This window comes from Pteropus alecto, unplaced genomic scaffold (genome assembly GCF_000325575.1).
Source record: "Pteropus alecto unplaced genomic scaffold, ASM32557v1 scaffold42, whole genome shotgun sequence".
Classification (NCBI taxonomy): Eukaryota; Metazoa; Chordata; class Mammalia; order Chiroptera; family Pteropodidae; genus Pteropus; species Pteropus alecto.
The window spans coordinates 328,342-345,440 of record NW_006434825.1 but is presented as its reverse complement, the minus strand read 5'-3'; the positions used below and the strand labels follow the sequence as shown (position 1 = coordinate 345,440).

At 40.6% G+C, this 17,099-nt stretch overlaps 1 protein-coding gene and 1 pseudogene across 1 annotated transcript; both read right to left on the bottom strand.

Moving 5' to 3' along the window:
* Positions 1–2,664: 2,664 nt before the first annotated feature.
* SDR42E1 (short chain dehydrogenase/reductase family 42E, member 1) lies at positions 2,665–11,122 on the bottom strand. Its single transcript, XM_015587657.1, is given in 8 exon segments — positions 2,665–2,788; positions 2,790–3,036; positions 3,039–3,099; positions 3,101–3,308; positions 3,310–3,774; positions 4,345–4,437; positions 4,608–4,666; positions 10,931–11,122. Coding segments are annotated over 8 exon segments (1,449 nt in total).
* Positions 6,160–6,278, bottom strand: LOC112478252 (annotated as a pseudogene).
* Positions 11,123–17,099: the final 5,977 nt, after the last annotated feature.

Here is a 17,099-nt window from a genome sequence, read left to right as displayed (position 1 = left end):
CTCGAAATAATTATATTTACATAACAGTATCAGCTTGAACTGAAAGAGATACAGCACAATATGTAAAGAGGCTTTTGGGCCCCCCCAAATTCTACCTGGTAGAAGCAGGCTATATAGCTATAAATGGGCCACCTTTCATGGAAAAGGAAAGATGATTTCAGAGAGTGGAGCCAGGAGCCCACACTCCAAGATGGCCCCTAACGTTCCTCACATTCTGGCATCCACATCTTTGGGTAATTCCCTCCCACACTGAGTAGGATTGACCTGTGTAACCAGTATATTGTGGAGTGAGAGTGTGTACTTGAGTCTAAGTCATGAAAGACACCGCAGCTTCCACCTTGCTCTCTTGGATCACCTGCCCTGGGGAAAACCAGTTGCCACGTCAGGACATTCAAGCAGTCTTATAGAGATGCCCACATGGTGTGGACCTGAGGGTTCCTGCCAACAACTGTGTGGCTGACCCATCTTGAAAGTAAACTCTCCAGCTTCATTCAAGCTCTCAGGTGACTGCAGTGCCAGCCAACACCAAGAGGTGACCGTCAAGAGAGATCCTAAGCAAAAGCTACCCAGTTAAACTGCACTCAGATACCTGACCCATAGAAACTAGGAGGCAATGTTTGTTGCTTTAAGATAAGGTCTTGGGGTAATTTGTTATTTAACAATAGGTAATACAAAGAGAAAGGCCAGAAGAGTGTGAGTAAATGGACTATGTTTCAAGGAGAGAGTGGACAATTGTGTCAAACGTTGTAGAATGGCCAAACGTCTTGTACCTGGATGACAATAAAGCCCAGATATTGATCCTGAATTTCACTGAAATATCTTGACTGTGGAAAAGAAAACCAAAAATAAGCAAAACTCTACTATGCTCAGCATACTTGATTTGAGAAAACGGGGAAGTATCTATCATTCTTTTAAAGAACTTCATTAAAAACATATTTTGAAAGTCTGTGATACCTCTCAATGGCAATGGATGTTTCATTGTACTTATCTGGTCTATCAGTGACCTTCTCATATGGACACACCATGTCCTTACTAGACTGTAAGTCTGTAAAGGGCAGAGAAACCTGCCCCATAGCACCTGCAATGTTAGATATGCTATAGATGCTCATTCATGTTACCTCCAGACTAAAAAGCAAAAGCATCTTATAAGACTCCAAAAATATTTTACCCAAAACAATCACTACCACCACGTTTATGCTGCAATTTATATATTAAAAGTATTTTCACCCTACCACAACAAACCGTGTGAGGTGGGTAGGTGGGTTTATAGAGGGGGAAATACAGTCGTTCCCATTTCCTAAATGAGGGAACTAAGGCATAAGAGGCTTCAGTTACTTGGTGAAGGCCACATAAAACATTCATGGTTGCATGTCTTCTGGTATCAAGGTGAGCTCTTTTTCCAAAACATCCAAGCAACATTCACTCGGGACTGTTCATCTAGCATCCTCCTTCTACATACTCTCAGAACAACTGTAACATTACTTTCCACAGCAAGCTATAATGTTTTATAATGTTCTAATACTGTCCTTTTGGTAGCTGGAATCATGGAGGGGTGAAGGCTGTCTATCTTCTTTCCACTTTGGTTCCGGTCCAGCAGGACAACTTGAACGTCTTCCAAGGCAGGCCCCGAGGGTGGCTACTCAACACCGCTATTGTTCAAAACACTCCTCATTGGAAATTGCCTTTAGAGAACCAAAATTCTTCCCACTAAGAAAACCCGTCCATTAGTTTACAAATCCTTCATTTTTAATTGGACATGGCATCATCAGCTTAATCATCTTCCTTAATCATCAGTTTTGTAGCTGTTTCCTAAACTTCAATCTATCCTCAGAGACCAAAACTTTATACTGAGTATACTCGAATACATTTGTTACAGACTTGGAGGGCACACCACAACGGCATTCCAGAAAGGTTAGCAGCAACAGCCCCCTCTATAAAGAACACCCCCGAGGAAGAAAATCCTCATAAGGAACGTGTAGTAACAATGTTAATAAAAATAATGGCTTAACTGTGTTGAATAGCACTTTATGTGCCATGTTTAATTTGATCCTCAAAAAAATCTTATGAGGTCAGATAAAGTCTATTTGTTTAAACATCAAACATTAGCATGTGGTCACACAGGTGTAATGCCCTATATCACAAAGGGCAAAAACTAATTCCTAAACTTACGCAGTGAACAGCTAATGCCTCCCCTACAACAGTCACCATCTCTTCAGAGGGTTAGTCTGTAGGGACCTGGCTCAATTCAGTGTTTTTCACACATTTTCATGCCTATTAGTGTTTTGCCATTCCCATATCAGTGTGTGTTTTAGTCCATTCTAAGTAGATGCAGGGTCTGTGGAATGGAAGTAAGTATGTTTCTGGCTTCTGAGGAATTCAGGTTAAGACACTTCCAATTTAAGTAAATTTAAGTCTATAGCTCCAAAATGACTTCTACTGCACTCATCTAAAGGAGAACACAAGAAACAAAATTTCGAATTTATCTTTGCTTCTTTTTTCTCCCATCAGGATTAGTGCAAGGAGGTAAGAAATGAAGAAGTAATCCAAGAATCTATTCTTAAGTAGCAATTTGAGGAGCCAAAATTTGGCACCAGCTATCTGTAACTATCTATAGTTTAAAACTCGCGTTTCATGAAAATTATCTCAGCAAGTGTGATCGGCTCCTTACTTTTCTCTCTTCCTCCATAGTGATAGAATCACAGAAGACAGCCATGTGAGAACTGCTATAACCAAGAGAAAGACTAACAGCCCATCCCAAACAAGACACTCAGAGTCACAACTCTTAGAAGTGACCATGGGCTTTAAATCATTCCACTACTTCCTGGAGGTCAAATGGCCAAGCCTCATAACCTAGCTCCTTCTTGGCCTTTTCTAGGCTAAAGTAATGTGTAATGTCAGTTTTGTAAACTTCAGTGCAGGTGAGGAAGGGCTGGAAGTTGTAGAGTCAACCCAAACTGATGTGGGCCATCTCTATTAGGAAAGCGAAGCAGTAGAGGAAGGTCAAGGGCAGATGAGTGAATGGGAACGGGTAGCCCTCAAAGGCCAGAAGTACTCAAAGTTGCTCCCGGATATGCCATCTGAGATGAAGTAGGGCTGCCCCAGAGGCAATGTGGCCCTTGTCAGCTTTCAGGGCCTCTGAGGCCAGAATGTGACCCTGCACCTGGTTATCCACATGGACAAATTCAACCAGGCTCCTGGGATCCTTGTACACGAACTTGAACAGGCCTCTCTCAATGTAGCTCACTATCCTGGGTAGGTGCCTTTGTTCTCTAAGCCCATAAATGCCAGCTGGCCTCAAAACACAAGTTCAAGATATCATCACTTCTTTCCAGCACTGTACCACTGGCTTCCAGCACCTTCTTCTCTGCAATAGATTTGGTCTGAGAGTAGTTATCATGATGGAGGTGAAGAGATAAGTAAGGCAGAGACTCATCTCCATTTCTGAAAACTTGACCTCCAAAGATGACATTGAAAGTGCTAGTGTAAACCAATCTTGGCACCCCTCTCCTCTTGCGAGTCTGGAGGATGTTGTCTGTGCCCCCCACAATGACTTCTTCGATCAGGTTTCGATTCAGTTGCTCCTGCCCTGCTATACCATAAGAGGCAATATGGAACACACAAGTGACATCCACATCCTGGAAGGCTTTCTCTATATCAGGGAGGTGGTGAATGTCTCCATACATAAACTTAATTCCTTCTGGAATGGTTTGAGCAGGGCTGCTGATGTCAAACAGAATCACATGGACCCCTTTCTGGTTCAGAGCACAGCCTAGGCTGAAATGAAAAAGAGTAAAAGTTAGATCAAATCACTATTAAGCTATGCCTAGGAGAAGTGTATAGATAATTTACTAAGTCTCCTTGGCTTATCCTGTGTCTCTCACTTTACGTGTTCATTGGGGGTAAGTCTTACCTATGCAAATATTCAAAAATGAGAATCCTCACATCTACTTAAATTACAATGAAAGAGGCTTTATCTTTAAAGATGGTAGCATCTACAAGTCACATTTTTTCCCTCTGTTCTAGGATCCACCATACATTCTTTGGAATATTTATGGATGATAACATAACTGTGAAAGAATCACTATTATTTTAAATTGTTTCTGGTCATGTGAGTATCTCTCCTCTCCAAGTTAATGGCTTTATAAAGAATTTTTCTTAAGGTAGAATATATCTGCAGTTCTCAATTTCAGTATCTGAACAGTGGGCAAAATAGTCCTTTCCTGGCTTAACACTATACAAACAAGTAAAAGTCTACACTATATTAATGTCAGAGTTGAAAGCTATACTTTTTCCAGCAACTACCAGTAAAATAAGTCCAGGGACATATTTAATAACTGCACTGACCAGAAACCAAAATAGCCACCTCCTCCTGTAATGAGGACACCTTCCTTCGGAGATTTTTGGGAGTCTGTATGTGGAGTCAAAAGATAACTGGATCTATAATAAAAGAATTATGCAACACTGTTACTGATCCAAATGCAAATGTGATTGTCTCCAATCCGGGGTTAACAAAAAGAAAAAGGCAGTATGCTCTAGTAGAAAGAAAAGCTAAGACCTAGGTTCTAGTCGTGGCTGTGTGAGGTTAGCCAACCACTCCTCCTTTTCACTTTTGGGCTTCAAATTTCTTCTTATGTAATATGAGGGCAGAAATATCTGCCTTGCCTGCCTGACAAGGTCAATGTAAAGGTTAAATTACATAATTACCGGGGAGTGCTTTGAAAACCACAAAGTGCTCTACAAATGTAAGGCATTATTCTTACATTTAATATCTGGGAAAAAAATTAGAGCCTTTTTGAAAAGAATTCATTCAAATTTGGTAGGGAGAGGCCTTTTCTCTCATGCACCAAAAAAAATCAAGAACAGAACTCTAAAGCAAATTTCCAACATCTTTTGCTTAAAATAGCATACTGCAGCATGGTTTGTTTAATACTGATGTTTTATTAACCCGATACTTAAAAAAAAAAAAAATAGGGGTCAAAAATTTCCTTAATATAGCAAACCACATTTCCCAGCCCCAGGATATCTTGTAAGTACTGCATGTGCTCAATGCCTATGGGGGTCTCACTTCTCTCTCCCTCCTCTTCTGTGCCAAAATAATTATTGTTACAAATTATAGCTTATAAAAATATTTATAATATTTTCTCAAGGCTCCGAGAATCCATTCTCTCAAGAACACGACAACATAAGCAAAAAACTGGGCCGCTTAACTCTTTCCACTTAAAAAGAAATAGAACAGGGGGAATGCAGGTCCTCAAATGCACTGGGAACATACATGCTCACTCGCTCAAATTAGTGGAGATACTCAGAGGTGTGGTTAGGCAGGGAGACTGCAAGCAGTCTCTACTTGGACAAGTTAATCCCTCTGAGCCTGCTGCTGTATCTAAAACGTAGAGCTGATAATAAGCTCACAGGCTTATGAAGACTGAATGGGATAGTATATAAAAAAGGCTCCGCAAAATGCCTGGCATGGATGGGCGCTCCACGGATTTAATTTCTTGAATTCCATTTTCTTCAAGCTCTAGAGTTTAGGGATTCGATTATTCTATTACACTCCCACATACAATAATTAGTTCTCTCAAACACACAGGGTTACAAAAAGTTTGACAAGTTCTTCTGGATAAGTGTACTAAAGCAGACCAGATTGCCAGGAAAACTAATCAGATCATTCATGCAGAAATCAGTTTATGTGACAACTGAAGACAAGATTCGGCAAGTGACCGTCAGTGGCTTGAAGGTATACAGAAAAAGAGTGATAAATATTAGGAAAATTGAACAAATGATGTGATGGATGGCTGATGGATTCCAAAGGTTTGACTCAGCAATTCCATAGCTGTGCTTACAATGCGTAAAGAATGAATGGACCAGCATCCCTTTAATCCACCTAACGGTGTCCTTATAATTCTATTCTTTTCTGAGTACAGACCACTCCCATTTGGATTTGAAGTAGTCATAAAACTAAGTGTAGTCAATTCTAGTATTTAACATAATCACATGACTTTGTTACAGGTGCTATTTCTAGCTAAATACTATCCATAGATGTCAGTCACTGAAGTTTCTTTCTTTCTTGTTTTTTTTAGGCGAGGCAGCCCTTGGTTGACTGCACAGATTGCAAGGACCTTGTCAGCTTATAATCAATCCCTTATTTTTTTTTTTTTTTTATGCCTACAGCACCTGGTCTTCCTAGGTGGTCTCCCATCCAAGTGCTAACCAGGCCCGACCCTGCTTAGCTTCCAAGATCAGATGGGATTGGGCTTGTTCAGGGTAGCATAGCTGTAGACTCACTGAGGTTTCAATCCAGACTTCTTACCTTCACCTCCAGGACCTGGTGGTAATATCTCTCTCGGACTTCATCTCACACTCTTCCACCAGTAGTACTCTACCCTCAATCACCTGGACTTTTTTCCCTTTCTTTAAAGATGCCAAGATCATTTGTGCCTTGAAGTCTACGCACACTTGTTTCACCTCAGTGTGAAATACTTCTGGACCAGATCATTGCCTGGTTGCATCTTTGTCAATGTTTAGGTCTGTTCAAGTGTCACTTACCCAATCGAGACTTCTCTGATCACCCTACCTAAAACAGCCCTCCCTTACTGTAAATGCTGCTTTGTTTTCTTCATGGCACATTTTACTATCTAAAATTACTGTTGATCTCCTTCCAACGGAACATGAGTGCCATGACAACTGAGTCCTTCGGCCTTTTTTACTGGTATATCCTTACCAGAATCTAGAACACAGTAGGTGTTCAACAAATATGTGCTGAATTTATGGATGACTTTGAACACTGTGAATGACATCTGATTTTGTAAGATTCTGATGGGCACGGATTATGCAGGGCCCTGCAGTGTCTAAGAGTCATTGTTATATATGCCAATTAACACTGCCATTTTGATTTAACTTATCTCCTAAAAAGTTCTGGAATAAAAACGACATAAAGCCTAATGAGACAGATCTCCTGCATCCTGGAGCTTACAATGAAGGTGAGAGGCTTTTGCAAATATCTAAAGTTCAAGGCAAAAGGAGAAAACAAGATTACTGTAATAATGTCAGCGTAAACAAGGTGCTGTGGGGAGCACTGAGGTGGGGTGGGAGGAGAAATTGATCCTGAAGGCCAGATCAGTGAAGACTTCATCAAAGAGTGAGCATTAGAGCTGAATGAAACAATGGGAAGAATTGAGTGGGCTCAGTTGAGGCAGAGGGTTACTACAGGCTGAGGGAGCATCATAAATGAATGAAATGGCAACAGGGAAGCCTGGTGTGAGTGACTAATATGGTAAGTCTGCTGTGGCCAGTGTGCAAACTGAAGACAAAGCACGTAGCTGGTGATTTAGGGCAGAGGATAGCCTGGGGTTAGGTTGGAGACAGCTTTGAGTTCCCTTTGGGGGAGTCTGAATTCTATTCTGTAGACAATAGAAAGCCTTTTTAGGTTTACAGAATGGCACGCTCACTTGGTGCTTGGGAAAGACTAAGCTTTCCCTGCAGGAGGAAGCGCCTGGAAACAGGTAACGGTCTAGGTAAGGAGTGATGAGGATATGGGCTACAGTGCTTTTCAAACTATTAATGGTTCAGAATACCCATCAGCCTATTCATGCTACTCCTCATTACCTTCCAACTAATTTCAGAATGATCTGAGGCGAGAACTTATATAACTGACCTGATCAGGAAGGTCAGAAGAGAAAGGTGGCAACCAATAAGGAAAAATCAAGGATTTAGCAGGATAAACAGCAATGAAAAGCTTCTATCAGGTCAGTAAAACCATCATAGATTGTAGATTACCAGCTATTAATGGTACCTCCCAGAAGCCACCTCCTCTCTTCCTGGCTCCCTACAATTGCACAGAAAAGCTGCAGTAAACACATTTTGCAGGAAACTACAAAAAATTTCCATAAACATTAAGCCAGAAGGATTTTTTTTAAAAAAGTATAGATTTTCTTCAATCAGCTGCTTGATTTTTATATACTTTATGGCTTCTGTTTTATTAATTCATTTTCACCTGATTCCTTCTAGGGTGGGCACTCAGACCGGCATTTATAATTGCAATTGCTGTAAGGCTCTTTCAAAACGTGGCTTTGCTCAGTAATTGCTTTCCTCTGAATGAGAGTGTGTGGTGGGGGGAAGGGTCACATTTGACCTGAGCAGTCATTTCAGTGGATACAGGTTAAAGTTAAATCCATGATCAAGAAAAAGGAATCTTAATTACAAACAGGAAAAAATGAAATTTTAAACCTGCCTGACCTCTTGAAAATACAAAGATAAAGTGAGGGTAATAAAGTTGACATCTCACAGGGAAGTTATGAGAAGAAACTCATAAAAATGACTAGGAGTGCTTTACATTTACAAAGACCTAATTAAATGCTAAGGATCAGTAATAAGAACCTTAGATTATGCACACAGTTCCTTCATCCCAAGAGTTCAAGATGATGATGTTACTAACCTTCTGGTATTATAATGCAATATACAAATCTAAGTGCCACTAGAGTATGAAATAGAACTGAAGACTGCTTTCATAAAAATAAAAATTACTGTATTTACTTTAAGAAAGACAAAAATATCTCCAGGTATAGTTTAACCCTATGATGGCATGTTTCAAATGACCTGTCCAAGTACTGACTAGAGGCAAAAGGTAACTATGTATTTACTGTACTGAGAGCAGGAAAACACATTGAAGGTAGAAAGCTTAGAAACGGAGCTGTTCAAATTCCATGCACGATCTGAAAATTATTTGTGTTTAATATAAAGCAGTCAAAGCAATAAAGATGAGTAATTGTTAGAGATGATAAGGAGAATAACCCTGATACAGGTAAAAGGGATGTGAGGTATAAAACCAAAACGGCCAAACACATTTGGGAAGAAACTTAATGAAGGGCATAACACCAAGTGGAAAGTCGATACTCGTAATGGATAATGGTATTTGTGCACACTGCTTTGAACGTAACTGTAGGTGGCAGGGCAGCTGTCTAACTCTCATCACCCTAATTAAGTGTGTCAAATCTTCTTGTCCAGCTACGCACTCAAATTCCTTTTACCCAAATATTGCAGAAAAGATCCTGGCAATTCTTCATGATGCTTATGGCAAAAGTAATTAAATAATTTTATAATTGATATTTCCCATATGCTTCCTAAACTACCACATAAACTCAATGCAAGCATAGGCCACTTCTCAGGAATATCTGCAGTGACAAAGAGTATCTGGCAGACTGTAGACCCAGTAAATCCAAATGGAATATGTACTCTGCAACCTTTTCAAATGCCCCTTTCGGCTGTATCTGCAAGAACTACACTGAACTTCCCTCTCGCGCTCAGCATGTCTGCCACTTCAACATATCCAAGTAGTATCAGCTGCCATTTATTAAACACAGTTACTGTGTGCCAGGCATTGTACTAAGCCCCTTCCAGGAAATTATTTCCCCTGGTGCTAACAACCCTCTGAGATGGGTACTAATTTGTTAATTCCAAATTTACTGACCTGAGTACTGGGTGGGCTTTCACAGCTAACACATTTGCAATTTCATACGGGCCCCTCCAATTCCCAGAGGGGCAGGGAGGAGGTGCCTCATCCCCTCCCATGAGGTAGGCACAGTAGATATGCAAAGTTAAGCTTTCTAGGTTGGCAATCAGAAAATCAGGGTCTAGGCTTGGCTCTCCCACCAATTCCCTGTGTGACTGTGGGTCAGTCACTGAATCTCTCTGATCCTATTTTGTCCTCGCTAAAATGAAGTGAAATCACCATCTCAAAAAGATATCTGCACCCCATGTTCACTGCACCATTATTTACAATAGCCAAGACATGGAAACAGCCTAAGTGTCCATCAACAGATAAACAAAATGTGGTATATATAAACAAGAGACCATTATTCAGCCATAAAAAGAATACTGCCATTGTGACAACACGAATAGACTTGATGGCATCATGCTAAGCGAAGTAAGTCAGACAGAGAAAGCCAAATACTGTATATCACTTACATGTGGAATCTATAAAAAGCTGAACTCATAGAAACAGTAGGATGATGGTTACCAGGGCTTGGGGGGGAGGGGTAGTGATGATGTGAGGATGGGGAGAGGTTGGTCAAAGAATACGAACTTCCAGTTATAAGATAGAATAAGTTCTAGGAATCTAATATTCAACATGGTGACTACAGTTAACAATACGTTATATGCTCGAAAGTTGCTAAAAGAGATCTTTAACGTTCTCACCACACACAAGAATTCTAATTATGCGAGGTGATGAGAAGCTAACTAAGCTTATTGTGGTTATCATTCCACAATATATACATGTATCAAATCATGTTGTACATCAAAATTACACAATGTTATATGCCAATCACATCTCAATAAAGCTGGAAGAAAGAAAGGAAAGAAGGAAGGAAACTGGCTCACAAATGGGGAAGGAAGGAAGGAAATGAAAGAAACTGGCTCACAAATGAAGCAGGTCATAAGCGGCTGAGTTAAACCCAGGACTTGAAGTAACGTCTATAGGACTCCCTAGCTGGGTTGGGACAATGCAGTGTTGTTCACTTACCATCTTCATAATTTCTGTCACAACTGGTACTGCTGGTTACCTATTATGTTTTACTTAAGTCTACTTACCTTTTTACTGGAAATACATCCATTTTAAATGGGAACTTTACATCGCCACTTTAAATGAGAAACCAGAATCATTTGTCATAATCTTTTCAAAACACTGAGATGAAAACAAAAGATGTGAATGCAAGCTGAGATCTCTGAGCTTGCGGCCTGCTATCTTTAAAAACCAACCGGGGGTGGGGGACAGGGGATAAGAAGAGAAGCAGGGGCTAGCCAGTGTTGCAGGCCTTGGGAACATTCTAGAAAACCAAGCTAGAAGGCCTGGCTCCGTAGCAGAGGGTTTTTCGCCAGCTGGGTCAGCGTTACCCACTACAGCGCTGCTTACCACCTGCCACTGGTCTTGTCTCACCTGGGCTGCCACCCCGCGCTGGTACAGAAAGGGGTCACTCTCACAGGCCTCGACGCCGGTTGGAGCCGCAGCCCTCCCGCCAGCTCCCACCGGGTGTCCGCTCAGGGCGGCCCTCTCCACCCCGGCCCAGGCACAGCAGCGGTAGACGACGGCCACGACAGCAAACTGTGGGACACAGTGAGCCCCAGACATCAGTGCCCCGTACCACCTCCACTAGGCGCTTCCAGAGCCGTCTGACCCGCCCCCCCCCCAAGCCACTTCCCGGCCTCTCTAGGAAGCCAGGAGGTCTTGGCATCTCTCTGATGTGCAGGTTTCTAATCCACCCTCACCTGTGCTGGGGACAGCAGGTTTGCTCCGTGAATCCCTCCCATGTGCTCACCCCACCGTTTTCCAGCTTCACGGGAGCCCTTACAGAGTCACGCCTACTGCTCTTTCCAAGTCCAATTTCTGCCTTTTCACTTCCACTACCGTCTTTGTGCACCCCCAATGCTGAGTACAGTGCCTCATAAAAAGGAGGGCTCAGCTCAGCCAGTATTGCTTGGATGGGAGGATGGATGGATGACGGATGAGGCTCCATGAGACTCCCATATATTTTAAGGTCTCCCTGTATCTTTTAAAGTCTATATTTAGCTCTAAGTTTCCACATTTATGTGTGTCCATATGTTTTCCTGTGTCCCTGATATTCACTATTTTTTTTCCAGTTCCACTTTTTCTGGTCATTGAGCAGGCAATGAGGCCAGGACTAACTTTTGTTGCTAAAGGAACCAAATATTTAAAAGCCATGTAAAAAGGAAGATTGGCATCCTCGTTCAAAGGTGTCCTCGAGAGGCCCATCTTTTGTCTCCTCATTAGAAGTCTGGTTCTTTGGAGAGTTGCAGGCTCTGTGTACACACACACACACATGCACACACACACGCATGCACACACACACACACGCGTGCACACACGCACACACACACGAATTGACCCCTGGCTGGGGAGGATTTCATTTTGGTATCTCAAAGAGTAAAGATTTTGACTTCATCTGCTGCTGTTGCCACATTTAGACTCAAAGAGGCTCATATGAAATATATAATTTATTGCTAGGTTTCAACTAAGAACACAAAGTCGTAAAGACAACCTCAGGCACTGGGATATGAAAACTGAAGGCCAGGTGAAGAAAGCTAAGTCCTCAGCATTGGCCTTTCTGATCTTGTCTGTCTACCTTGTTCCGAACTGTGATCCAGCCACAAATCTTAGGAGACTGAGGTATAGTTGTACCAAGTAGTCTTAAGGAACAGTTTTGCGCTGGCTGCCCAGGATGTACAAAGATTAGAAGAGGGGAAGGGGAAAGTTAGTGAGGGGTTTGGGAGACCAGCCACCTGTCTTGGGACCAGTAGCCAAGGAAGAAAACACTCCTCTGAGGATGCAGTACAAAAGACAGATTTCCCTTAGAAATTTCAGATCCTCTGAGGGATGTCCAGATCTACCGCATGTTGATAGCTCATGAGAATAAGTATGACAAATTTAAATGTTAATATTCTTGTGCCACCCAGGACTTTTAAAATCTAAGCACTTCTATTTTAAAGGAAATTGCAAATTTTATAATTACTTCCTTAGTTTCCACTGCTATTTAATGGGATTTAGTAAATGTGATTTTGTAAAGGTCTGAACAAGAAATTGAAGATAGAAATGACCAGAGAAAGAAATTAACCTCAGTGTGGGTTGATATGTTAATGCCTGTTTAATTTCTTTGTCGTATTAATATATCCAGAGAGGGAGTATATTGCCTAAAATTCAATTTATAGTCATAATTACTCACAGGTGTATAACACTTTATACTTTACAAAGTACTTTCACACCTGCTTACTGGATTCTCACAGAAATTTTATTCATAAGGATTTTGGGGCTTCACATAGTAGAGAGTAGCTCTAGCTAATTTAAGTGAAAAAAGCAACTTTTAGCATCTCAGAAAGAGTTGAGCAATTGATGTATTTACAGTAAGAAGTGCTAGCTTCTATAACAGATAAACTCTGAAGTCTCAGTGGTTTAGTGCAATAAAAGTTTATTTCTCACTCTCATCATAGTCCAATTCGGTCTGGAGGGAAGGGGAGAGTGGCTCTCCTCCACATAATCGCACAGGGACCCAGTCTTGTTTCATTTGTTATGCTGTTGTCTTCAACATGTGGCCTCCAAGGTTCCTGCAAGAAGGGAAGCAAGAGCTTGGCTTCCCCCAACTCTCGTATTTAAACCAGGTCTCCTGCAACCTTTGAAATTCTGCAATTTCATCACAACACTTAGCCCATCTAAACTCGTCTTGTACATTGCTAGAGCGAAAGTGCCATGAGGGCAGAGACGTGCTTTATTGACGGGCGTATATCCACTGCCTACTATAGTATGTGACACAGAGGAAAAAAAAAAAATTTTAATTGCTGAGTGAGCAAGTGAATAAATGTCATATCTCTTGCTATCTTTTTTTTTTAATTCAAAACCAGATTTGCAGGTGAGGTCTTTTGGCCTAATTTGGCTCAGAAATCACCTCTTCTGAAGTCATCTATGGCAAGTGGGTACAAGAACAGCTATTAATGACTCACTGCTATAAACTGGGGCAGTTTCCAGAGAATAGAAATCACTGAGCGCCTGGAGGCTGCCCTAAAATCTTGCTACTCAAAAGCGTCAAGCAGCAACATAATATCACCTGAGACCTTATCAGAAATGCAGATTTCAGGTCCCACTCCAAACCTAAAAAGCATCTACAACATTATAGCAAAATTTGGAATTTCCCTGGGGAATTTCTATGCACGGTTAAGGCTGAGAGATATTGCCTTAAAAGATGTTCACCACTACAAACTCTCTGAGAATGAGTAAGGGATTCCTTGTAGTAGACCCATGCCAAAAGTCACAAAACTAGTAATTTACAGAGTTGAGATTAGAAGCCAAGGCTTCTGACTCCCATTTCCGCTACATTCCAAGTTCCTTCCACTATGCTGCTCTATTTCTTGGATAAATCTATTTTCTTCTACTAAAAAAAAAGGGGGGGGGAGGGAAGGGGGAGAAATAAATAGAAAAAAAAAGAGTTACATTTATTTGGTGGTTAATAGTTTCAAGAATTGATTTGTTTTAGAAAGGGAAACTAGCATTTATCACTCAGAGTGCATTTGCTAAAATGTTTTGCCCCATTACATGATAAAGAACTCTGAAGTAACAAAATGAATGTTTGTATTTATTCATCAGTTAAGCATCTTAACATTTTTTATAAGCATTTTTAGCATTTATTCAGAATTATAAAGCGTCTCATTTGGGTCAATGGTTTTTCTTTTTCCTTTTAAAAACTTTTGAAATATCTCATTCTTATTAGCCCTGCTCTCGCTGTACTGTTTAAATAGTGCTGATTAAAGCTAAATGTTGTTTTGAGTGTCTTGGTCAAAGTCTCTCTGTTTAGGGCTCAGGCCTTTAGAGCTTTCTTAGAAGGACACAAAGGACCCCCCTGAGACGGTAAAGCTTACCTCTGCCACTTTTGTTTTTTGCTGTTTTCAGAGATCTAGGAGTGTGGATACAAACTATGTTAATCATTTATCTTTGGGTTGCAAATCATAGAAATTCATCCTCATATAGGTAAATCAAAGGTAGGAATGATTGGCTTCTATAACTGGAAGCTCAAAAAGTGGTATTAGCTTCAGGGCCTCAAACATCATGAGAGCTCTGTCCCCACATCTCTCAGCTTCCCTTGCTACTGTTAGCTTGTAATCTTCCTTTGTCAACTAGATGGGATTCATTGACCATCAAAGCCAATGACTTCTTAATACCTTGGATCCTTAAGGAAGACTTTTTTTCTGTTATTTCCTGCAGAAGTCCCAAGGAAGGCTCTGACTGGACAGTCATGGGTCATGAGATTATTTCTTAACCCATCATTGTAACTGGAAGATGGTATATTCTAATTGACAGAGATTGGATTATTATTTACCCTACGATGGCATTTTAGTCTCCTATGGCTGCTGTAACAAATACCATAAGCTTGGTGGCTTAAAACCACAGACATTTATTCTCTTACAGTTCTAGAACCTATAAATCTGAAATCAGTTTCACTTAGTTGAAGTCAAGGTGTTAGCAGATACGGTTCCTTCTGAAAGTGGTAGAGGAGAATTTGTTTTCTTGTCTTTTGCAGCTTATGAGTGAGCCACATACTTTTCATTCCTTTTCTCATGGCTCCTTCCTCCATCTTAAAAGTAACATAGCAACTTTGAATCTCTCTTTGCTTCCATTGCTATCATGTGGCCCTCTCTCTCTTCTATAGTTTAATCTTCCTTTGCCTCCCTCTCCAAAGGATACTTATAATTCCATTTAGAGCACACACAGATAATCCAGGATAATTTCCCTATCTCGAGATCCTTAACTTAATCACACTTGCAAAGTCCCCCTTTTTAAAATAATATTTTTTCTTTTTCAGTTATAGTTGGCATACGATATTATATTAGTTTCAGCTGTACAATTAATCTAGTGCCCCTCTGACACCATACGTAGTTTTTACAATATTATTGGCTGTATTCCTTATGCCATGGGTCCCCAACCCCTGGGCTGCCGACTGGTACCAGTCTGTGGTCCATTAGGAACCGGGCTGCACAACAGGAGGTGAGCAGCCAGCAAGCAGGTGAAGCTTCATCTGTATTTGCAACCGCTCCCCATCACTAGCATCTCTGCCTTAGCTCCATCTCAGATCATCGGGCCTTAGATTCTCATAGGAATACAGGCCTCTGGTGCCAAAAAGGTTGGGGACCGCTGCCTTATGCTATACTTTATATTTCCATGACTACTTTGTAATTACCAATTTATACTTCCTAATCCCTTTCACTGATCCTCCCACACAAGTCCCTCACCCATCTGATAAACCTCAAATGTTCTCTGTATCTATGAGTTTGCTTGTTTTTTTTTGTGTGTGTTTTACTTTGTTTTTTAGATCCCACATATATGTGAAATCATATGGCATTTGTCTTTCTCTATCTGATTTACTCCACTCAGCACAACACCCTCTAGGTCCATCATCAAATATCTTTTTCCATCCCTTTATTTTTCATGTGTGAGTCTTTTAATCTGAAGTGAGTTCTTTGTATGCAGCCTGTGTAAGGGTCTTGTTTTCTTATTCATTCAGCTACCCTATCTTTTGACTGGAGATTTAATTATTTTTCTTTTTTCTTTTCTTTTTTTCATTAATAATTTTTTTTCATTTGAAGTGCTTGTTGATAGAGATGTAGTTATTGCCATTCTTTATTTATATTTTCGATACATATTATTTTCTTCTTCTTAAAGAAGTCCCTCTGACATTTCCTGTAATACTGGTTTGGTGGTGATGAACTCCTTGAGCTTTTTCTTGTCTAGGAAGCTATTTGTCCTTCGATTCTAAATGACAGCTTTGCTGGGTAAAGTAATCTTGGTTGTAGGTTCTGGGTTTTCATCACATTGAATATTTTGTGTCAAGCCCTTCTGGCCTGCAGAGTTTCTCTTGAGAAATCATCTGTCAGTCTTATGGGAGATCCTTTGTATATTACTAACTAATTTTTTCTAGCTGCTTTTAAGATTCTCTCTTTGTATTTAAACTTTGGCATTTTAATATGATGTGCGTTGGTGTGAGACTCTGGGTTCCTCTTGTTTGGGACTCTCTGAACTTCCTGGGGTTGTACATCCATTTCCTTCACCATGTTAGGGAAGTTTTCTGTCATTATTTCATCAAATAGTTTTCAATTCCTTGCTCGCTCTCTTCTCCTTCTGGTACCCCTATAGTGCAAATGTTGTCATGCTTGATATTGTCCCAGAGGCTCCTTAAACTGTCTTCATTTTCTTGGATCCTTTTTTCTTGTTGTTCTTCTGATTGGGTGTCCTCCACTTCCCCATCCTCCATGTCACTGATTTGATCCTCTGCTTCATCCATTCTGTTGATTCTCTCTAATGTACTCACCTCAGATATTGTATTCTTCCTTTCTTATGGTTCTTTAATGTGTTTTCTATCTCCATTTTTTAAGTTTTCTATCTCTTTGTTAAAGTTCTCACTGAGTTCATCTATTCTTCCCCTAAGTTCATTGTGCATCCTTATAACTCTGCATCTGTTAGATTGCTTATCTCCATTTGGTGAATTATTTTTCTGGAGTTTGTTCTGTTTTCTTTCATGTGGGACATGCTTCTTTGTCTCTCCATTTTG